Source organism: Dasypus novemcinctus, chromosome 7 (assembly GCF_030445035.2).
Source record: "Dasypus novemcinctus isolate mDasNov1 chromosome 7, mDasNov1.1.hap2, whole genome shotgun sequence".
Taxonomy (NCBI): domain Eukaryota; kingdom Metazoa; phylum Chordata; class Mammalia; order Cingulata; family Dasypodidae; genus Dasypus; species Dasypus novemcinctus.
The window spans coordinates 135408732-135433992 of NC_080679.1; the positions used below are offsets into that span (position 1 = coordinate 135408732).

At 40.8% G+C, this 25261-nt stretch overlaps 1 protein-coding gene across 1 annotated transcript in view; it reads left to right on the forward strand.

Annotated features, from left to right (window-relative positions):
* The first annotated feature begins 446 nt into the window (after positions 1 to 446).
* The window catches only part of LOC139439270 (collagen alpha-1(I) chain-like), a 123000-nt gene continuing 98185 nt past the window's right edge, over positions 447 to 25261 (forward strand). Inside the window, exons 1-2 of the mRNA XM_071215996.1 lie at positions 447 to 490; positions 1935 to 2074. Coding sequence (XP_071072097.1) covers positions 447 to 490; positions 1935 to 2074 — 184 coding nt within the window. The remainder of the gene's footprint in view (positions 491 to 1934; positions 2075 to 25261) is intronic.

The window sequence follows — 25261 nt, forward strand, 5'->3', positions numbered from 1 at the left end:
CCATCTTCCCGATAAGGCTCTTAGGCTCAGCTTCCATGGCCACATTGCTAATAAGCATTCCTTTCCACAAAGTATAGATGCATAAAATCATAAATAACACAAAAATAAGCTTGAGGGGTATGACTGCAGTACTGCTGATAAGATGCTGCATGAAAGCTAGTTTCAGTGATATAGCCACAGGTAGGGTCTTCCAGTGTCAGATGAGGAGAGGGAACGCGCAGGGCTGAGTTGCTCCGAGGCGACTGTGTAAGGAGAGCTGGTCCGGAAGGCAAGTGCTCAGGGCATCCCCGTAAGGGATGGAGGGCTTGGTGAACCGGGAGAGGGTAGAAATGCTGTGGCTATGCAGCCCCCACCTCACATCCTCTGAGGGGTTCCCTGAAATCAGAGTTTGAGACAAAGGCTTGGGTACATGTGATTTATTGGGGAGGCAATCCTAGGAAGCAGGGATGACGGAGAAGAGAGATATGATATGGGAGGAGGAAAAAGTGATGTAAGATTTGTTATTGGGGCAGTTGCTGAGGGCACAGAGATGATTCTGCTGGAACCCCCTGAGAAGTATGTAGATGTTCCCTGGAATTGTCCCCTGGATATAAGAGACCAGCGCACTCACCATGGGCTCTTGCCCTCACTGAGAGAGTGCTTCTTCCAGTGGCAGTAACTCCTTCTTCTGGATGACACTTGCCCACCCTCTGAGAGAACTCCCAAGGCCTTGGGGAAGACTCTGGACCATAAAGAAGAGGGAAGTATGGTGCAGGAGGTGAATTTGAGCTCACAGAGGACTATTCCCTGCAGCTGTGTCTAAAGTCAGTAAGAGTGGACAGCAGAAGTGCACTACCTCTAAGTAGTGAACTTAGAATATGTGAAATGCAAGCACTCCTATTGCCTCCTATAAAGATACCTGTCATCACCTAGCAGAGTTCCTGGCAAATAGTTGGCATTTGATAAATTGCTGTTGAAAAGAATCCAGCGATACCTCCCAGACTCTCATGTGAGGGAATAAAAAAGCAAATGTTCATTGTGATGCCAAAGGACAGAACTGGGACAAATGGATGTCAGTCAGAGGAGGGAAATTTTCTCATCAGGAGAGGTTCCATGAGGCAATGAGTTCCTTGCCTTTGTGAGTGTATTAGTTTCCTGTGGCTGCTGTGACAAATCACCATACACTTGGTGATTTAAGCCAACACACATTTATTCTTTCATAGCTTTGGAGGCCAGAAGTAGGAAATCAGTTTGACTGGGCTGGAACTAAGGTGTTGGCAGGGCTAAACTCCTCTAGATACTCTAAGGGGGAGTCCATTTTCCAGCATTTAAAGCTGCATTCCTTGTCTTTTTCAGCATCTGGTGGCCACTTGTTCTTCTCTGCTCATGGCTCCTCTGCACTGTTGCATCTTCCAATGCCTCCCTCTGATGAGATCCTCCCATTGCCTCTCTCTTCCATGTCAAATATTGCCCTGCTTCTTCCTTATAAGGACACCTATGTTTCCACATGGGGACCACCTGGATAATCCAGAGGAATCTCTCTCTCTGTCAATATCATTAACTTAATCACATCTGCAAAGACACATTTTGCTTATAAGGTACTATTTTAAGGTTCCAGGGATTAGGTCCTGGAGTCTTCAGGAGAGAAGGGTGCCAATATTCTGCTCACACTGTGGAAATGTGATGGTCTGGTGGAATGTTATAGAATGGATTACTGTACCCAAAAGGAACAAGAGGATTTCTCCCTTCTGCCTATAAATACATTCATTTTATGTAAGCCAGAAAAACAATATCCTAAATGAAAAGTAAGTAATGAAACCAATGGGAGTTGTATCTCTGCAGGAACTCCTGGATGTACCCTGGACACATAGTAGCTATAATGGCTTGTGGTTTCCATTCTGAATGAATTACATTGTGCCCAGCTGAGAACATCCAGAAATTGGTCCTCCATAAAGAGAGGAAGATGAGGATATTACTGCTGCTGCTGAAGATGATGGTGATGATGATGATGATGGTGATGATTATAAAGATGGTGATCATGATTATGATGATGATGGTGGTGGTGATGATGATGATGATAAAGATGGAAAGGGGGGTGGGCATGAAAGTTTCCCCTATACATGCACATACCACAACCTTGGGAGACATCTGGGCCTTGGTATATCCTACTGATTGTGCCTCGTTCCTTTATCGCCTTAACTCTGATTCCTTCCTTCTTTCTTTTTTTTTTTTTTTTTTTTAAATTAATTTTTTTTTATTGACTTTGTAATAATGTTACATTAAAAATATATATGTGAGGTCCCATTCATCCCCACCCCCCCCACCCCCCCTCTCCCCCCCCAACAACACTCGTTCCCATCATCATGACACATCCATTGGATTTGGTAAGTACATCTTTGGGCACCTCTGCACCTTATAGACAATGGTCCACATCATGGCCCCCACTCTCCTCCATTCCATCCAGGGGGCCCTGTGAGGATTTACAATGTCCGGTGATTACCTCTGAGGCACCATCCAGGGCAGCTCCATGTCCCAAAGACGCCTCCATCTCTCATCTCCTCCTGCCCTTCCCCATACCCATCGTCCACCATGTCCACTTTTCCCAATTCCATGCCACCTCTTCTATGTGGACATTGGATTGGTTGTGTCCATTGCACCTCTATGTCAAGAGGAGGCTCAGATTCCACATGGATGCTGGATGCAGTCCTCCCATTTTCAGTTGTAATCACTCTAGGCTCCACGGTGTGGTGATTGTCCTTCTTCAACTCCATCTTAGCTGAGTGTGGTAAGTCCAATAAATCAGATTGTAGGTGCTGGAGTCTGTTGAGGCTCAGGACCTGGCTATCACATTGTCGGTCCAGAGATTCAAATCCCCTAAATATATCTTAAACCCCAACGTTAACTGCACCTCCGGTACATTAGCATGAAAGACTTATGAAGGGAGATCCCATCTGAGTCCAGATTCATCACACATACACACCATTTCCAAAGAGGGGCCATCTGCCCTGATAGTTAACCCCATCGGCCATGACCATAACTCTCATGGGTCTCTTTAGCCTTCAAAGGAACCATTATCTGGGGGTTGTATCTGCTTTATCTGTCTCTCTGACTCTGCTCAGTTGTGCATGAGGGCAATCCTTCTGCCAGCCTCCAGACTCTTTTTTAGAAACTCGTAGCCATATAAACTCATTTCTCCTTTCCATTTCCCCCTTACTTTAGGTCAAACAGCATTTTAAAGTCATGGTATTTTATGTAGACATGGATATTCTGCTGATCCGCATTGAACCTTCCGTATAAGGTCCTTTTCCAGTTGCATCATCAGTTGGTATTTGATAATGGTCCCTCGTTGCCAGGGAGGCTCATCCCCGGGTGTCATGTCCCACGCTGGAGGGAAGGCATTGCATTTACATGCTGAGTTTGGCTTCGAGACTGGCCACATTTGAGTAACATGAAGGCTGACAGGAGGAAATTCCCAGGCACAATGTTGCTCTAGGCCTTGTTCTTATTTTAGGTTTATCAGCTCACAAGCATAGTCATTAGCATCAGGGGCTCACCGTTGAACCCTCACTCCCTCCCGGTCCCCGCCGCTGTACCTGGGAGACTGTTGCTGCTCCCCTAGGGACCACGACAGAGCACCACTGGCCAGGAACCCAGTACCCCCCCCTGCTGTGGTTTCCAATTGTTGCCACCATGAGTATATCCAATCATTACCATGCACCCTGGACATATGTTCTGTATAGCTCCCTGTCAGCCATATATCACCTGTCATTGGTATCCCATACCAGTTTTCCTCCTTTGCCATTGTTGAAACACTCTGTGATCCAGAACTCCCCGAAATTTGAGGCCCAATATAATGTCATGGTCCCTTACTAGGGAATGGCATATAGCGATGGGTTTAAAGGATAGATAAAGAACTTGGATAAAGTTAAATAAAGAACTTAGATAAAGAACGTTGACTTGAAAAAATTTCCACATCCTATACTTTTTTTTTTTTTCCCCCCCCCTAATTATTCAGCATTTCTTCATAGGAGTCCTAGACCACAGCAATGCATATATACAATATACAGCACTCCCATACATCCATCACAAAACCTTTTCCCTTCCACAGCGATACTCTTACACCCTATTCACATCATATTTACTTAAAGTGATGTACAGAGTCTGAGACATTAGCTTTCTAACAAGGTAATATCTGTGCTTACATTATGGTGCATACTTTAGGATACACAGTTCTTTACATTTTTAGTTATCCTATGTTTTACATTATGGTTTACATTATCAGTCTATCATCTCCTATATGTTATGGTGTAATATTACATGTTTTATATCCATCCTTGTGTACTCTCAAGAAACTCCTCTCTTGCCCCCCATTTACTTTGGTTCCACACATTTAGCGTCCATTTTCCCTTCCACCTTGGTGCCCACAGTGACAGCCAACCTCCGTTTCCTGAGGAGCCACTTCCAGAGATAGATGGAATAGTGTTCAGGGCCTAACCTGCTCAACTGCCCCAATGCCCTGGGGGCCACCCTTTCTCCCGAGGGATAGAGTTCCCTCTATTTGGTGGCATCAGTCCTCCCCAGGATGTGGGTCCACCCCCACTCTCACTACTTGGGATTCTACCCCATGGTGTCACCCACTCTGGCAGAATGAGCATTTAGACATTCCCCAGGAGCCCGTCCTGCTTCAGACCCTCCCCTCCGAGCATTCTAAACAGGTAACCCTCTTTATTATATTTTGTTATGATTTTCTCGGCATTTTACTCTCCACCACCTCCTGTCCCTCTCCTGTGTTCGTATGCTACCCCTCCCTCCCCCCACTTTTGGGCACCGTTACCCAACCGTCCCTCCCCAGCCACCCTCAAACCCGTAAAGCCCCAACAAAAGGTAACCCCTTGCCCCCATTTTATCTCTTCTTTGTGTTCATACTTACCACCCTCTCGTCTTAAATTGCACCCCTGCAGACATCGGCTCATATCCTTCCTCCACCCTCCGATTTCCTGTAAGCCTATCGTTCAGTCTCTTGCTATCTAGGGCAGCTTGGTTATTTCATATCATTGAGGTCATGTAGTATTTGTCCTTCAATGTCTGGGTTGCTTCACTCAACATAAGGTTCTCAAGATTCATCCATGTTATCACATGTGTTTGTAGTGTGTTTGTTCTTACAGCCGAGTAGTATTCCATTGTGTGTATATACCACATTTTATTGATCCACTCATCTGTTGATGGGCATTTGGGTTGATTCCAACTTTTGGCAATAGTGAACAATGCTGCTATGAACATTGGTGTACATATATCGGTTTGTGTCCTTGTTTTCAGTTCTGCTGGGTATATACCCAGTAGTGGTATTGCTGGGTCATATGGCAAATCTATGGCTAGTTTTTTGAGAAACCGCCATACTGTCCTCCAGAATGGTTGGATCCTTCTGCATTCCCACCAGCAGTGGATGAGTGTTCCCCTTCCTTCACATCCTCTCCAGCACTTGTATTCTTCTGTTTTTTTCATAGCTGCCAATCTTATGGGTGTAAGATGGTATCTCATTGTAGTTTTGATTTGCATTTCCCTGATAGCTAGAGATTTGGAACATTTTTTCATGTGCTTTCTTGCCATTTGTATTTCTTCTTCGGAGAAGTGTCTGTTTAAGTCTTTTTCCCATTTTTTAAATGGGTTGTTTATCTTTTTATTTTCAAGATATAGGAGTTCTTTATATATGCAAGTTATAAGTTTCTTATCAGATATATGATTGCCAAATATTTTCTCCCACTGTGTGGGCTCCCTTTTTACTTTCTTGACAAACTCCTTTGAGGTGCAGAAGGCTTTAATTTTGAGGAAGTCCCATTTATCTATTAGTTCTTTTGCTGCTCGTGCTTTTGGTGAGATATTCATAAATCCATTTCCTATTACTAGGTCCTGTAGATGTTTCCCTACACTGCTTTCTAAGGTTTTTATGGTCTTGGCTCTTATATTTAGGTCTTTGATCCATCTTGAGTTGATCTTTGTATAAGGTGTGAGATGGTAATCCTCTTTCATTCTTCTACATATGGCTATCCAGTTCTCCAGACACCATTTGTTGAATAGGCCACTCTCTCCCAATTGAGAGGGTTTGGTGGGTTTATCGAATATTATGTGGCTGTATATGTGAGGTTCTATATCAGAGGTTTCAATTCGATTCCATTGGTCTATGTGTCTCTCTTTATGCCAATACCATGCTGTTTTCACCACCGTAGCTTTATAGTATGTTTTGAAGTCAGGTAGTGTGATTCCTCCAATTTCGTTTTTCTTTTTCAGTATGTCTTTGGCTATTCGGGGTCTCTTTCCTTTCCAAATAAATTTCATAGTTAGTTTTTCTAGTTCCTTAAAGAATGCTGCGTTGATTTTTATTGGGATTGCATTGAATGTGTAGATCAGTTTTGGTAGGATAGACATCTTAATAATGTTCAGTCTTCCTATCCATGAACAAGGAATAGTCTTCCATTTATTTAGGTCTTCTTTGATTTCCTTGAACAATCTTGTATAATTCTCGTTGTATAAGTTCTTTACCTCTTTAGTTAAATTTATTCCTAAGTATTTGATTTTTTTATTTACTGTTGTGAATGGTATTTGTTTCTTGATTTCCTCCTGATCTTGCTCATTATTCCTTCCTTCTTTCATGGTCGAGTGTCTTCTCTTGGTGGCAGCTTTCCATGGTTTTCTTAGAGGAGCCCTGTGTCCTTCCCAAATTCTCCTTCTTTGCTATTATGCTCCTCCTATGTGGCTTAGATAACATTGCAAAATGCAGCTGATTTTCTGCTCTACTGCCTCGTTCAGCTGGGAGTTTCCACAGATCAGAGGCTTAGTTTTATCTTTTCCTCTGTGTTCACAGGGCTGCTCACAGGGCTTAGAAAAGACACAGAACCTCAGTAAATATTTACAGAATAAATGAATGAGTAAATAAACATCTCATTAAACTTTATGAACACTGAAAAAGATGAAAAAGACAAACCCTTTTATCCTATTTCATTAAGATATACAATTCAGAAGTAGAACTGAACTGAAAGCCTGACCCACTGGCAAGTCTTCCCAAGTCTTTCCCTGAATGAAGTCCACGCTGGGCCTGGGAGCAGCCTGGTGTGTTCTCTTCCACTGAGCTGATGCTGCTTACTGTGGTCTGAAATTGTCTGGGGCTCGTGGAGCAGGGATCTGTCATTCTCCTTGGAGAATGCTGCCTACTGTCATGCAGACAATCAGCTCACAGAGAAGGTAGGGGAAAGGGAAGGGATTTTCCCTGATTATAATCATCCCAGGGACCTTTCAGGTGCAAACGTGCCTTTTAGCTGTCAGGAGCTAATCAATCCACAATGGTGCTGGTGGCTGCTGGCAGCTGCCTTTTATCTGGCAGAATGCTAGGGGGTCCACGGAGGCCAGGTCTCTGACAGCTGCATGGATGTGGCCTTCCTGAACATTCCTGGGCCTGGGAGGGAGCTCCTGTCTGTGTGGGGCCCCTGTCAATTCTCCAGCATGTTAAAGAGAGGGTTTCTCCAGCCTGTCTTCACAGCAAGGCCTGTGCAGTGATGGGTTGCTGGACCCCCCTGGACGCCATCTCACATGGGCCGTTGGGAGGCTGCTGGCAATTGGTTTAGAGTTGGCTCACTGTGTCACAGGACACAGGATGTCCAGAAAGCTGTTTTCTCACCACTCAGGCAATTTGATTTCAAGCATATAGTGATTCAGATAAACTGCTTCTTAACTCTTACTACAGCTGTGTCTCATAACCTTGGAAGGCCCCAGTTTTCTCCTCAGCAAAATGAGGATAATAGCATTTGCATCACAGGGTTGTCTATGAGAATTAGAAATTAGATAGATCCATGCCTGGAATGCAGTAGATGCTGAGCAAATGCTGATTCCTGCTAATATTTGGATACTGAGCACAAATTTCCATGACTGTTTAGCTGAGGTTTTGACACATAAACACATCAAGAATTATAGTGTAAATTTGGTGCTTTGGGACTTCTGCTTCCAGTCAAGATAGAGGAATTTAGCTTATCACCAGAAACAACAATGACAAATAGACCAGATATATTTTTAAATGTTTTTAAAATATATATATATTATTTATTTATTTATTTTTAATTGTATTTTTTGAAGATACATAGATCACAGAAAATGTTACATTAAAAAATATAAGAGGGGCAGTGGACTTGGCCCAGTGGTTAGGGCGTCCGTCTGCCACATAGGAGGTCCATGGTTCAAACCCCAGGCCTCCTTGACCCATGTGGAGCTGGCCCATGTGTGGTGCTGATGCGTGCAGGGAGTGCCATGCCATGCGGGGGTGTCCCCCGCATGGGGGAGCCCCACGAGCAAGGAGTGCGCCCCATAAGGAGAGCCACCCAGTGTGAAAGAAAGTGCAGCCTGCCCAGGAATGGTGCCCACACACAGAGAGCGACACAACAAGATGACTCAACAAAAAGAAACAGATTCCTGTGCTGCTGACAACAACAGAAGTGGACAAAGAAGATGCAGTAAATAGATAGACAACAGACAACCGGGGGGGGGGGGAGGGGAGAGAAATAAATAAATAAATCTTTAAAATATATATATATAAGAGGATCCCATATACCCCACTCCCCACCCCCCACTCCTCCCACATCAACAACCTCTTTCATCATTGTGGTACATTCATTGCATTTGATGAGTACATTTTGGAGAACTGCTGCACTGCATGGATAATAGTTTACATTGTAGTTTATACTCTCCCCCAGCCCGTTCAGTGGGTTATGGCAGGATATATAATGTCCAGCATCTGATCCTGAAATACCATTCAGGACAACTACAAGTCCTGAAAATGCCCCACATCACGTTTCTTCTTCCCTCTCCTTGCCCTCAGCAACTACAGTGGCCACTTTCTCCACATCGATGATACAGTTTCTTCCACTACTAGTCTCAATAGAATCTAAGCCCCCTCTTGATATAGAGCGGGGAGAGGACATAACCATCCCAGGGCCCACAGGATAGAGGAATAGAGTATGGATTAGAGTGAACTTACTGATATTCTTCTATGGAACAAGTAGTTTCTACCAATAGCCTCTTCAAAATAATCAAGGCTTTTTCTATCAAGCACCTCACAATTTTTCCAGTTTCTACCCATTAACCAATTCCAAAGCTGTTTCCACCTTTTTAGGTATTTGTAACAACATCCCACTCTCTACCAAAAGCTCTGTTAGTTCCCCAGCTGCTATGCCACATGCCACATGATGGGCTGGCTTAAACAACAGCGACTTATTGGCTACAGTTTCAGAGGCTAGAAGGCTGGCCTCCTCTGGAGTTGGTATACCTGACAGTGCTGACAATCTGTGGACTTCCTTGGTTGTTCCATCATAAGACAATGTCATCTCCCTTCTCTTTGTGTTCCATTAAATTTCAACTTCTGGCTCCTGTCTGTGCTGTGGCTTTCTCTTTATAAGTTCTCTCTTAATAGGATCAAGAGACACCCTGATTCACTTGCACACACCTGAACTAAAAATAACATATTCAAAATGTCCTATTTATAATGGAGTCACACCTGTAGGAATGGAATTAAAATTAAGAACTCATTGTTTTTTACTGGAATACATAATTCGATTTTCCACCGCTATTTACAGGAACGACTGATACAAATGAGTTAAAAGTAAAGGTGTGGATTATATGGAAATTCTCTATACTTTTGGTGTAATTTTTCTGTAAATGTAAAACTTCTCTAAAATAAAATTTTTATTACAAAAAAAGAATATATCTAATAAGTTTAGAAATAAAATATTTATTGTTTAAAAAAAAGTAAGGGTGTGGGAAAAGATATACCGTGTAGACAGAAAACAAATTAGTAATGACTTTATTCTACATTCTTAATTCTGATTCTTCACCCTGCTTCCATATCTGACTGCTTCTCTTAATTTAAGGGCCAACCTCATGCCTCAAGTCCCTCTCAGACTAGCAGATTAGCCCAAGAAATGGATACCCAGGACTGGGTCTTTTCACCTCCTACAGACCTTGCTATAATTTCCCTTACTGACTTCTGTAGGTCCACTGAGATGCCCCTAATCAGTTTAAAATACCTTAGGCTGCAACTTCTGGGACTTGCCTTGATATCTCACCCCACGTTGGTACCTCTAGGTTCCCTGTCTTTTCTTCCCCTCCTACGTGACTCACAATAGCTGTCAGGGTTTCATCTGCATTTGCCAGATGATGCCCACTCACTTCTGCCATCACACAACCACGAGTGCCATGGTAACAATGGTCCTAGACTCTACTGTTTTGAAGGTTTCCATTTCTCATCCCAGTCTCTGACCCTAGCAGTGCCCCATTCCCATATGTTCCTTCTTGGAGTGCCTGGCTCCATTCCTGATCCTTGAGGGCACCAGATGTTCTTCCTCATAGTCATATACCAAATAGGGCCCTTTTACCATCTAGTTGACCAAGAGTAGTTCCCTGAATGAACTGTGACAGAGGTGGAGGCAATTTATTATGGCTTCTTTCCAGGGATTTTAAAACTATTCTCACTGAGGGTGCATTTCTGCCACTGTAGGTCTCTGCCATGTGTGCAGGCAGAGGGATGAGTGAGTCCCGAGGGGAAGAAGATTATCCAAAGGGAAATATCTGTACTGAAGCAACTGCAGTCACTAGCTCCCTTGAGTAATAGAAAGTTATCACATAAATACGGGTTCCAGGATGTCAATAAACTATCCAGGTGTGTAACATAATCTGAAGGTCACAGGTGAAGAGCAGAGATCAGCATGGTGAGGTAGCCAGCCTCAAACCTTCCTGGGGGAGGAGAGAGTGGGAGATACCATCTGGTTTGGATGCTGGCCAAGACTGCTTCAAGTCCAGAAATCTCACCCTGATCCCTAATACCATCTGAGGGGTTTAGGATAAGGACATCAGACCAGGCCACGTTGTCCAGGGAGGAAGCTTCTCCTTTCATGGATGTGGGGTTTAGATCATGGTAGGTATGAAATAAACCACACTCTAGTGTCCACCCTGAGCCAGGGACTGAAATCTGGTCACATATCAAAGTCACTGGGGAGTTTGTTAAATACATAGCCCAAGAATCACAAACTTCAGGGAAGGAGACAAGGATGTCTTATTTCTAACAATGACCCCCTAACACATCTGTTACTACTAGTCCAACAGAAATAGGTCTTAGAAATCAGTGGGCCAAAGTTATTTAAGTCAAACTCACTTAAGAAAAAGACTTCTTGCCATTGGCCCAACCTACTTTACTATAGAGCTCAGCCTTTGTGTTTAGAGATAACTTTAATCATTTCCCTCCCACATGCAGATCCCTGAAATCAAAATATATACACAGAACAAGAATGTAGCAGAGTTTAAGAAATGGTACCCTCACCGTCATCAGAGTCCAGGTCGTTGTTGCCAACATGCCATCCCTGATTAGCTTCCTTGGTCTTCAAGCAGGTACCTGGGCTGACCATGCTGGGCAGATGCAGCCCAGGGTTGTTAAATGAAGTGTTCATTCGGGGGAATATGGGTTATGGTCAGAATGGACTTATGAGGGCAAGTATCTACAAGCACAAACAAGAAAACAGCGTGTGTCAGAGGCAGGCAGGAGGAAACAGTAGTGTGTACAAGAGTTTGTTTCCCCACCCATCCATCCATCCATCCAAATTTTATTTCACCCAATCATTGGCTCACTCATTTAAAGGTCCAACAAATATGAATCCCTGAAATGTGCTTGGTGGCAGGAGGAACATTCAAATCAGCCCTAGTCTCTGCTTTCACTGAACAGTCTAGACCAGGGATGGAGAATCTAAGGCATGCATGCCATGCTTCCCCACCCCTTGAACACACAGACAGGGATTCTTCCATTTGGGTCTGTGGCCAGCCTCAGAATACTTCACTGCAGAGCACGTTGAGCTAGTTCACCAACTGGTTGGAGTTTCAGGGAAAAATGGACTCAATTTCCCATATTTAATCCAGAAGAAAGATGGAGGAGAAATTAACAGTATTGGGAATTTTGCTAGGTATTGGACATATATTTTATCATTCAACACTAAAAAAAAAGATCTTAATAATTCACCCTTCTATGCCCATTTCATAGACATAGGAAGTGAGACTGAGAGATTACATTATTTAGTCCAAAGAGGGACTGAGTTTGGAACTTGAATACAGGTGTGTATAAAGCCAGTGGAAGCTTCCTCTTAACACAACATGCTGCCTAATACATTGCCAGGTTCCATTAATAGTAAAGTGAAATATAGTGATGGGTTTAAAGGTTAGATATAGAATACATACTAATTTAGAAAAATTAAAGTAAAAATAAATTGGGGTATCAAAAAATGAAAAAATGAAAAAGCTTTGTTTTTGACATTTTGCCTTTCATCACTGCAATAGGTGTTGCCCTGTATGTGCAGTGGCAAGGCAATTTCTTTCATTTCTTCATCAGTGTCTACATCCTTTTTTTTTAATTATTAAGTTTGTCTTCACAAAAGTTTTAGATTACAGTAATTCACATATAGAATATATGGTACTCTCACATATCCAACATCAAATACTTTGTCCCTTCCCCAACAATGATCTTTTTACATGTTCATATTATATTTGCTGCAGCTGATGTACAGATATCGAAACAATAGCTTTCAAGCATGATTACATTTGGGTTTACATTATGGTTTATATTTTAAACTATACAACTTTCTAAATTTTTAGTTATCTCATGTTTACATTATGCTTTACATTTTAGCCTATAGACTTTTATACATTTTTGGTGTAATTTAACATGTCCTATATCTATCATTGCATGATCTGTGGAACACTTCCATTGCCCCACAATTACACTGATTCCATCTATTCTATACCTCTCTTCCCCTCCCCTCAGGGCCCACAGTGACAATCAAACTTCATTACTTGAAGGACCATTTTCAGAGATACTTGCAACAATGTTGAGGATTTTGGACCACAGACAGGTTCAACTATGGCAGTGGAGGAACACTGGTGTGGGCTGTTATTGATGGGGGGCACATGGTTGGGAGGGAGTTCTCCAGGGCATGTATACAGGGTACATAAAAATGTTTGGATACTTTCATAGTGGTTATAGTTAAAAATGACATCTAAGGGAGTGCTGAGATCTTAGCCAGGGGAGCTCTATCACATTCCCCAATGGAATATCAACAATCCCCCAAGTGCAATGGCAAAGATCAATAAAGAAGGATGGTCCAACAATGAGCCCTTGATACTGATGACTATGCTTATGAGCCCATGCACCTGAAATATGAACTAGGCCTAGAGCTGCAGGGTGCCTAAGAGTCACCTTCTGAAAGCCTCCATGTTGGTCAAATGTGGCCACTTTCTAAGCCAAGCTCAGCATGTAAATGCATTACCTTCCCCCAGCATAGGACATGACTCCCGGGGATGAGCCTCCCTAGTGCTGAGGGATTACTACCAAGCACCAGCTGAGGATATAACTAGAAAAAGACCTTGAATAAAAGGTTCAACTCATACCAACAGAATATCTCAGCCTACATGTAATATCAGGTGTTAAAAATTGCTTTTTGATCTTGAATAAAAGGGGGAGCTGGAAAGGACAAATGAATTTATATGGCTATGAACATCCAAAAAAGAGTCAGGAGATCATCAGAGGGGTCACGCTTACACACACCTCAGCAGGGTCTCAGAGACAGCCAAAGTAGATACAACCCCAGGTGCTGGTCCTCCTAAGGGCTAGAGAGACCCACAGGTTCCATGGTCATGGTAGATGGCTCTGGAGTTCAGCGCCATGTCAGTTGGCCCTACTTTGGAGTCTGTGTTCCTGAGTGTGATGGAGTTGGACTCAGATGTGACCTTTCTACACATGTCTCTTCTGTCATTTTTACTGGACCCATGATTGGTGTTGGGGTTGGTGTATACTCAGGAGACCTGGATCTCTGGACTGTTCATGTGACAGCCAGGTCCTGAGCCTCAGCACAGTTGCAAGTCCTACCCTCTGGTTTATTGGACTTACCCTGACCAGCTAACAAGGAGGTGAGTAAGGTCAATCACCACACCAGGGAGCCAAGTGCCTACAACTGCAAGCAGGAGAATTGTATCCATCATCCATGTAGAATCTAAGCCATCTCTTGATATAGAAGTGGAGTGGACATCACCATCCCAGGGTCCACAGGATGGAAGAATAGAGTTGAATTAGAGTGGACTTACTGATATTCTATTATGGAACTACTGTGATTAGTAAAGGAAGAAATTGTAGCAGTGATGTGGAGAAAGTGGCGCGGTACCTGCTAATGGTAGGAAGAGGGAAGAAAAGAGATGATGTGGGGGCATTTTCAGGATTTGGAGTTGTCCTAGGTGGTACTGCAGGGACAAGTGCTGGACATTGTATGTCCTGCCATGGCCCACTGGACGGACTGGGGGAGAGTGTAAACTATAATGTAAACCATTATTCATGTGGTGCAGCAGTGCTCCAAAATGCATTCACCAAATGCAATGAATGCCTCACAATGATGAAAGAGGTTGTTGATGTGGGAGGAGTGGGGTGAGGGGGATGGGGTGTATATGAGGACTTCTTATATTTTTTGAATGTAACATTAAAAAAAAATAAAGAGAGAGAGAGAGAGAGAGAAACAAAACAAAACAAAACACAACGTGCTGAACCCCAGCATATACCCAAAGCTGGACCATTGGAAAGGATGAGGCTGCCACTCTGAGGAGGGCTTATGGGTGGGGAAGCCTGAATATTTTGTCTGTTACTAGAGAAATTGCCAAATCTTTTCTGACATAGTTGCACAATGTTACATTCCTAAAGCAGTGTATGAGAGTTTCTATTCCTCCACAAGCTTAGACACTTCGTATTGTCAGAAGTTTCAATTTCAGTTGTTCTGGTAGATGTGGTCATTGTGGCTTCAACTTGACTTTCCTGATGATTGATGATTTTGAGCATCACTTCATATGCTTTTTTGCTTATTTGCATCTCTTCACTGCTGTTCAAATATTTTGTCAAATTATACATACATTTTTTTCTCATTACTGATCTCAAAAAATTATATTCTTTGTAAGATATATGTATCAATAAATATTTTCTCTCAGTGTCAGGAAAACTTTTCTTTTTAAAGCTATCTTTCCTTCCAAGACCAGAAATGTTTAATTTTGATGAAGTCCAATTTATCAAAACTAAGAAATTTAACAATGGCATATTATTAACTAAACTACAGGTTTTATTCATATTTTTGCCAGTTTTTCCAGTGTCTAATTCAGGGTAATATATTGCACTTAATTGTCCATATCTCCTTAGTGTCCTCCAGTCTATGACAGTTTCTCAGCTTTTCCTTGTCCATTTATCTAAGTTTCTGTGATCTTGACATGTTTGAAGTATCAGTTTTATTGTTGAATTTGCTTCAATTTGGGTTTGCCTGATGACTGTTCTTGCATTGTCTGAGGTTATGGGTTCTAGGAAAGAAAATTACAGAGGTGTAGTACCCATGTTTTGGCTTTCTAAAGAAACATATCAGAAATGGATTGGCTTTTGTAAAGGGAATTTTATTACGGGAAAATCTTACAGTTCCAAGGCTTCAGAAATGTCCAAATCAAGGCATTATTAGAAATGCTTTCCAGCAGTCATTGGCTGCTAGAAGATCCTAGATTCCTGCCATGTGGCAAGACAAGATGGCAAGTCTGCTAGTCTCTCTCTACTTTCTCCCCAAGCTCAGCTGTGGGTGATCAGACAATTCTCCCTGGGTCTCATCTCCTTGAACCTCTAGGGGCTTCTCTGTCTCTCTGCAGCTGTAAGTTAGCCTGGAGTCCTCTCTCTCACATGGAAGGATCAAAATGGCAGAGCTCCCTTTCTCTGTGTTTCTTCTTTCTTTCTGAATATTTTAAGTATATACAAGACCCAACAAGAGAGTGGTGATCCAACCTGGGCCACACCTCACTTACAGAGTCCAGTCAAAAGCCCTAAAGCAATCTAATTGAAAGTGAGCTAATCAAGGATCTCTTAAATGAATCTAATGCACTCAAAGGGCCCTACACCCACAGGAATGAATTAGTTCAAGAACATAATCTTTTGTGGAATTCACAAAATGCAAACCATCACAACCTTTCTCATCTGGCACAAGGCATCAGCATCTCTTGCCACTCATGTTACCCTTGATCACTGGCTGAAGTGTCTGCCAGTTTTCTCCACTGTAAAATTACTGTTTCTATTTCTTTTCCACACTCTATTCATTAGTAGTAAGTCCCTGAGACTTAGGCAGATCTCAAGGGAAGAGGAATTAAGGCTCTACCACTTGAAAGCTGGTGTTTCAAATAATTTGTGGACATGTGTTAAGACCACTAGAATCATGAAAAAATAATTTTAGGGCCTAGAAGCTATGCAAATATCCTATTTTCCCTTAAAGTTTTGCTCTCAAAATGTAGAATTCACCACTGCATCTTGCCTGCAGCATTTATTACTGTGGTATTTGAAAGGTGATTTTCTATTTCTCTGATTTCTTTTGCATTTGTTATATAGAATTGGTCTGTAAGGAAGATCAGTCCCTTCTCTCCATCTATTTATTCGACCATTTATTTAAATAAATATGGACTCCTGTATATTTATTTTCCATGTTGCATGGAACTAGTCTGTAACTAGTCTGTAACTATATTATTTTTTTGTTTCTTATTGTTTTAGCTTTGGATTTGGGGAGTTATTTTTTTTATAGGTTGGCACTTGTATCCTTCTCTTTAAAGCACTTTCTTTCTTTTTGGCAGATGATGCTCCAGACTCATTTTGAGTATTCCTAGATTCAACCCTAGAATCAGCCATTTTTCCACAAAAGCCTTGATTACTTTTATTGGAATATGGTATTTAGAAATCAAGGTCTGGGTGCTGCTAATGCTTGTTGTGACTAAGTTGCCTCCCAATAGACAGCTAGGAAAAATATATGTATAAAAATATATGCATACATGACTCTTTCTCTCTATATATAACCATATGTTAAAATAAATACAAGTTAATTCTGATATACACAACCACAACTTAACAACAAATGATTCATCTTATTCTTCCTTGCCCTTGGTTACTTGTAGAAATCTGGTTCTCATACTTAAAATTTACTGACTGAATTTTTTTTTTGAAGTTGATTTTTTTTGTCTTAATTTTTTTTAATGTTACATTAAAAAAATATGAGGTCCCCATATGCCTCCCACCCCCCTCACCCCACTCCTCCCCCCATAACAACAATCTCCATCATCATGAGACATTCATTGCACTTGGTGAATACATCTCTGAGCATTGCTGCACCTCATGGTCAATGGTCCACACCATAGCCCACACTCTCCCACAGTCCACCCAGGGGGCCATGGGAGGACGTACAATGTCTGGTAACTGTCCCTGCAGCATCACCCAGGATAACTCCAAGTCCTGAAAATGGCCCCACATCACATCTCTTCCTCCCACTCCCTACCCCCAGCAGCCACCATGGCCACTTTCTCCATACCAAAGCCACATTTTCTTCGATTACTAATCACAGTAGTTTGTGAATAGAATATCAGTAAGTCCACTCTAATCCATACTTACTGACTGAATTTTGAGCACTAGTATACAAATAATGTAGTTTCAGAATTTCTAACCTGGATCCATATGAGAAATACATTTGCCAATGGGAGTGCAGCATTTATGTAATTTCTTTTTGTCCTAAATCTTAGAGTAGGAAGCTCAAATGCCACACTCTAAAGTTACTTAGATCAACTCATTCTTATTTTTCTCAAACCCTGAGTGAGATTATGTCATAAGCGTTTAATACATCTTGATTGACTTGTTACAGTCTACATTCCTTCCCAGGGTCCCCTAACATCCTACTTCTGATTTTTTTTCTTTTTTGCATATGTGTACCATTGTAAAATATGCAGCTTGCAAATATGTTCTCCCAGTCTGTAACTTGTACATTCGTCCTCTTAACTGAGTCTTTCACAGAGCCAAAGGTTTTATTTTTGATGAGGTCCAATTTCTCCAATTTTCCTTTTATGAATCATACTTTTAACGTTATGTCAAGTCTAAGAATTCTTTGCCCAGCCCTAGATCTCAAAAATTTCCTCATATTTTCTTTCTAAAGTCTTATAGCTTTATGTTTTCAGATTCTGATCCATTTTGAGTTTATTTTTATAGGGCTGTAAGATTTAGGTCAAGGTCTTTGTTTGATTTTGCTTTTGGCTTATGAATGTCCAATTGCTCCAATATCAGTGATTAAAGTGGCTTTCCTTCTTTCACTGAATTGTTTTTGCACATTTTTCAAAAATCAGTTGCGCATATTTGAATAGGTCTATATATGGGTTATCTCTTCTGTTTCATTGATCTATACGTATGTCTTCCCAATACCATATAGTTTTGATTACTGGAACTATATAATGAGTGTTCAGAATGGATAGATTGATTATTACCACTTTATTATTCATTTTCACAATGATTTTTAGCTATTCTAGGTCTTTTTGGCTTTCCATATAAAACTTAGAATAATTTTGACTATCTCTATAAAAATCTTTGTATAATTTTGATAGGAATTATATTAAATCTATATATACTTTAGGAAGAATTGATATCTTTTCTATCTTTAGTCTTCTAATAGTATTTTTCTTTATTTATTTAGATCTTCTTTGACTTTTTTGATCAACGTTTTGAGTTTTCAGAATACAAGTCCTGTAAACAGTTTGTTAGATACACATTTTTGATGTAACATTTACAGTTTTAATTAACATGGTATTTTTAATTTTGGTGTCCTTTTGTTCATTGCAAGTATATAGAAATACAATTGATTTTTGCATGTTTATCTTACATCCTATTATGACTGCTGAAATCACTTGTTTTTTTCCAGAGAGGATTTCTTGTACATTCTTTGATTTTGTACATAACCATATCACCTGAAAATAGGGACAATTTTCTAATTTTTTTTAGATTTTGATTAATATATAGTCATTTATTCAACAACATAGTACCATATGGAATAGTTCCATCACTCTAAAATTTCTTCTTAAGTCTGTCTTCAATCCCTCCTCTGTCTTTCATGATCTGTTTTCCATCTCTATAGTTTTGACTTTTCAAGAATGCCATATGAATACAATCATGCAATGGAGAGCCTTTTGGGTAAGACTTTTTTCACTCAGTAAAATTCATTTAAAATTCATACCTGCTCTCTCAAGAATCAATAGTTTGTCCTTTTAATTGCTGATTAGCATTCCATTGTATGGAGGTACCACATTTTAGTAAAATTCATTTAAAATTCATACATGATCTTTCAAGAATCAATAGTTTTCTCCTTTTAATTGCTGATTAGCATTCCATTGTTTAGAAGTACCGCATTTTATTTGTTCACCTATTATAGGACATCTTCGTGCTTTCCAGTTTGGGGAGAATGTAAATAAAGATGGTATAAACATCTGGATACTGGTTTTGTGTGAATATATATTTCTGATTCCCGTGAGTATCAGAAATTTCTGAGAAATTGGGATTTCTGAGTTATATTGTGAATGTGTAATTTCATAAGAACTCGACAAAAAATTTTTCCACAATTTCTCTCCCAGTTCACCTTCCTGTCAGAAATTAATGAATGTTCTTGTTACTCTGCAGCCTTAAAAGCATTTGGTATGGTCAATTTTTGGTTTTGGTTTTTTTATTTTTGCTTGTCCTCATAATATATGGCTTGAAGTAGTATCTCATCATGATTTTAAATGTCAAGAAGCTTTCACTTTTGAAGACTTGCAATCTATTAATTTTTCTCTCTTGGTTCGATTAAAGAAAACCTTGACTTGGAGGAATTTATCTTGCATTTTCTTCAGTAATTTTAATTGCTTTAACTTTAATACTTATATCTATTATCCTTTTGAATTAAATACTTCCTATGCTGTGAATCAAGGTTTATTTTTTCTTCCATATGGACATCCCACAGTCCCAGCACCATTTTCTGAAAAGATTATCCTCTTTCCATTAAATTACCATAGGATCTTTTTTAGAAATAAGACATGACCCACTACAGTGAATTGTCTGTCCTTCATAAAAACCACGAAGATCTTTATTATGTAGATTTACAGTAAGTCTTGAAATCAAATAGTGTAGTCCTTTAAGTAGTGTAGTATAGTAAATTGTGACAGTGTAAAGCTTTTTGTGGATCTCTGAAAAGGTCATGCCCTTTGCGCTAATACATTCCTTTGCATGTAAACCTATTTTAGGTTGGAACACTTGATTAAATTACTCTGCTAAGGGCCTTTGATTAGATTGTGTAACCCAGGATAGGTCTTAATCATCTTACTGGTGACTTTTATAAAAGGAGGACTAAAAGCAGCTGACACAGAAGAAAAACTGCAGAGACAGAGAGAGGTCACATAGGCTAGAATCAGTGGAGCACAGAGGCATGGAGAAGGGTCCCCAGGAAAGGCTGAATGAGACGAGGCCTGGAGGAAATGGAAGAGATGAGCCCGATGCCTGATCGCACACAGCTGAGCTCAGAGAGAAAGCATCTTTAGATGATGCCACAATGCGTCTGCCTGCCCTCAGCTGCAACTTGATGAGACAGCATCTCTGAATTTGGAGATGAAATTGGGACATTTTTGCAACCTCAGAACTGTAAGGTTTTAACTTAATAAATTCCCATTGTAAAAGCCAACCCATTTCTGGTATATTACTCCTGGTGGCATTTAGGAAACTAAAACAGAAATTGGTACTGGGCATCAGGAGCATGCTGCTAGGAAAAACCGAAAATGCTGGAACAGTTTTATAAATGGGTAAGAGGTAGTTTCTGGAAAATTGTGAGATACTGTACAGAAAGGCCTGACTCTCTTTGAACAGACTGTTGGGGAAAGTATGAATGCTAAAGATACTTCTGACGAGGTCTTAGAAATGACGACTGTCATTGCAAACTGGAAGGAATGCGATGCTGCTTTAAAGTGGCAGAGAGTTTGGCAAAATTGACTCCTGATGTTAGATGGAAAGCAGAATTTGAAAGTGATGAACTTGGATATTGAGCTGAGGTGATTTCCTAACTAAATGTGGAAAGCACAGCCTGGCTTCTCCTGGCAGCTTATAGCAGCAGAAGAGGATAAGATAAGATGAAAACTGAACTCCTGAGCAAAAAGAAGTCAGACATTGATGGTCTGGGAAATTGCAAGCTTCTAGAAAATGAATCCCCAGGAAACAGAGCCCCTTGGGAAGATTACCTGAACAAGGAAGCAGCCATTCTCTTCAGTGTAAGTCAGGCTTGGAAATGCAGTTATCCAGGAAGGATTTGTGGAAAGTCTACCTAATGGCTTGGACCTCTATTTCCTAAATATGAAACCAGCAAGTGTTCTGTGAGATCTGTGGAACAGACCACTGCCAGCATGGACAAAAAGGGACAGAAAAAGGGGAGATTGGAGGAAAAATGGCTTCAAAGGCAGAATCTTGGAAGCTGAGGGCTGGACTTCAGACATCTCTTAGACCAGGAGAGGGACCCCACCCATGTGTGTGAAAAGGGTTTGTATGCTTTGGCAGTTGGAGAAGGTGGGTCCTCCCTCTAGTTGTCAGGGGGAGGTCAGCTGCCCCAGGCTTCAGAGAGGGTGGGGCGTATTCCCCGTCGGTGGAGGAGAGCTTGGTTGCCACCCAACTCTTCTGAGGGGGCTGGGCCTGTGCCCCAGACATTGTGGAGAGTTTGACCATCACCCCAGTGCTCTTGGAGGTGAGGTCTAGAGCTTGACCAGCACTCAGATGCTTGATGAGGGTGGAGCTGAGAACACGGTTGCTGGGCAAGCCCTTGGAAAGGGTGGGACTGCCGCTCCATGAGGCTCTGAGGAGAAGACACCATCATTCCATCAATGACTCTCAGACTTTAAAACCTAGTGGATGATGGTTCCCTTTCCTCCACATCCTCTCCAACACTTGTGATTTCAAAGTGAGTCGGGAGGTCGCTCCAGAGGTTACACTTACGCACATTCTCATCAGGATCTCATTGACTGCCTCAGATAGTGGGGCTCCTGAGGGTCTAGAGACACCCGGACTCTGTAGCCGGGGCAGGCAGCTCAGGAGTCTGGCTCCTGGCCAGTGGGCCTTAGCTTGGAATTTATGCTCCCCAGCGTGTCAGTTGTGCTTACTTGTGGTTCTCCACACGATTCTTCTGCTCCTTTTATTTGAACCTACAGTTAATACTATACTTGATGGGTGCATACCCAAGAGACTTAAATATTTGGTCCATCCACGTGCCAGTTGGGCCCTGAATCTCAGCAGAGTTGCAAAACTTACTCTCCAGTTCATTGGACTCACTAAGGACAAATAACAAGGAGACAATGATGGACAACACCCATCCCAAGGAACAGAGAGTGTCTGCAACTGCAAGCAAGATAGTCTCATCCATCTGCCCCATGGGACCTAATACTCCTCTCAATTAGAGGCAGAGATTGGAGAGTGAACAATGGACTAAAGTAGACTTGCTATAATTCTACTATGGACTTATTGTTATTCTAGCAATGGAAGAACTTCATCACTGATGTGGAAATGGCCACTGGAGGTTCTGAGGGGGGGCAAGGGGAAAAGTAGGTATAAAATGGTTGCATTTTCAGGACATTGGAATTGTCCTACATGACATTGCAATGACCAATACGGGCCATTATGTATTTTGTCATAACTTACAAAATGTGCAGGACAGAGTGTAACCTATAATGTAATGTTATAGTCCATGGTTAGTGGCAATACTGCAATATGTGTTCATCAATTGTAACAAATGTACCACACTAATGAAGGATATTGTTAATGTAGGAAAGTGTGGGTGTGGGGGGACAGAGTGGAGCATATGGGAATCCCCTTTTCTTATGTAACATTTAGGTATCTTTAAAAAAACAAAACAAAAACAAACAAACAAAACCTAATGGAGCATTCCCTACAGGTTTTCAGAGCGGTTTGGGACCTGTAACCCCTGTTTTCCTTCCAATATCTCCCTATGGCAAAAGGAATGTTTATTCTATGACTGTAATTCCTTTGTTTACTAAAAGCAGGTAACTTATTTTGTAAGTTTCACAGGTCCACAGACTGAGGGGACTTTTTCCCCAAGGTAGATTGCATCGGGGAAGCAGATGTGACTCGAGGGACCGCGCTGCTGCCTACCACACGGGAGCTCTGGGTTTGGTTCCTGCTGCCTCCTAAAGAAGACAGCCAAGATGGTGAGCTGAAGTGACAGGCTGGCAGGGCAAGCAGGTACAAGAAGATCACACAACAAGAGACACATAGAGGAAAACGTAATGACAGGCCAACAAGCAGACACCGAGGTAGCTTAAGTGATTAGGTGCCTCCCTCCCACACTGGAGGTCCCAGTTTCAGTTCCCAGTGCCTCCTAAAAAAAGAAAAAACCAGCACACAACAAACAGACACAGCAAATGCAAACAACGAGAGGGTGGGGAGAAATAGATAAATAAAATAAATCTTGAAGAAAGACAGACTGCCTGCCTATAACTGATTTCAATGAGATTTTGTACTTAGCATTGTTACTGAAATGATTTAAGACTTTTTGAAATACTGTGATGGAATGAATGTATTTTGCATTTGGAAAGAGCATGTCTTTTGGGGATCTAGGGTGTGGAGTATGAGAGTTTGAAGCTTTTTGGGGTCCCAGAAAAGAATATGCCCTGAGAGCTAATCCATTCCTGTGCGTGTAAACCTTCTATAGGCAGGAACTCTTGATTAAATTACTTCTGCTAAGGACTTTTGATTAGATTGCATGACCCAGGGTGGGTTTTAATCCACTTACTGGAGTCCTTTATAAAGGACTAAAAGCAGCAGACACAGAAAAAAGCTTCAGAGACAGGGAAACCCCAAGAAGCAGAGAAAGAGGTCCCAGAGACTGTAGGCTGGACTCAGTGGAGCACAGAGGCATAGAAAGAGGTACCCAAGAGGTGGAAAGAGATGACAGCCAGAGGAGATGGGAGGGATGAGCCATATGCCTAATTGCCCACAGCTGCAACTCGGTGAGACATCTCCGATGATGCCTCTATTTGGACTTCTTCACAGCCTCAGAACTGTAAGATTTTAGCCTAATAAATTCCCATTGTAAAAGCCAACCCATTTCTGGTACATTATTCTTAGCAGATTAGCAAAGTATAGCATAAGTCTTGATATCAATTAGTGTCAAGAGAGTTTGACATTCTAAGTCCATTAAATTTCCATATAAATTTTGAAAAGAACTAGTCAGTGTCTTTAGGAATCCTGTTGGATTTTGATTGAGGTTGCAATGTTGAATGCATGAGGTGAGTGCAGACATTATTTGACATGTTCCAAATGTTAGTGAAAAAGCACTTAATCTTTCAAGTATGTTGTGGGCTAAAGGCGTATTTGTAGATGCTTTTCATTATGTTGTGACCATCCTTTATATGACTTATATGCTTAAAGTTCATATAACAGATTGAATATTTAGATTTTTTTTTGCATATAATGAGGTGGTCTTATAGCTTTTCTTTTTCATTCTGTTGGTATGGTGAAATATTGATTGATTTTCAAATATTATAGCCAACCTTGCATTCCTTGGATAAACCCACCTTGGTCATGATATATCATCCATTTTATATATTACTGGATTCTATTTGCAAAATTTCCTAAGGATTTTTTAGTATATGTTCATGTGAAATAGTGACATTTAGTATTCTTGCCTTTACCATTTTTTTTTGTTTTTGATATCAAGGTAATAAAAATATCTTCATAAAATGAGTTTGTAAATGCTTTATTTCCTAAAAAGATATTTTAAATTACAAATTTATTTTTAAAAATAGATATGTCAGTTGAGACTTTATGTATCATTTTATGCCAGTTCTTGTAAATAGGGACTTGGCCATTTTAGCTATATTGTCAAATTTAATGACATAAAGTTATGAATACTCTTATTATGCCTTAATACTTGAGGGGGCTATGGTGATGCCATTTTCTTTGTTCCTGATATTAGTAATTTTTGTCTTCTCTCACTTTTATCATTCTAGTAGAAATATATTGATTTTATTAATCTTTTATAAGACACCCCTTTTAGTGTTACTGATTATCTAACTTCTCCACTTTTTATCATTTCCTTTCTTCTATTTGCTTTGTGCTTATTTGCTATTTTTTCTAGCCTATTAAGCAAGAAGCTTAAGTTATTGCTTTTATGCATCTTCATTTCTAATACTAGCATTTAAAGCTATACATTTCCCTCTAAGACTTGTTTTACCAGACGCCTTCTTACCTTTATCTATTATGTTTTTATTTTTCACTCAGTTCAAAATATATTTGAATTTCCTTTGTGATTTCTTCTTTGCCTGTTTAAACCTGTCTGTTTTGTCCCTTTCTAGATTTGCATGCTTAATTTTCAAATATTTG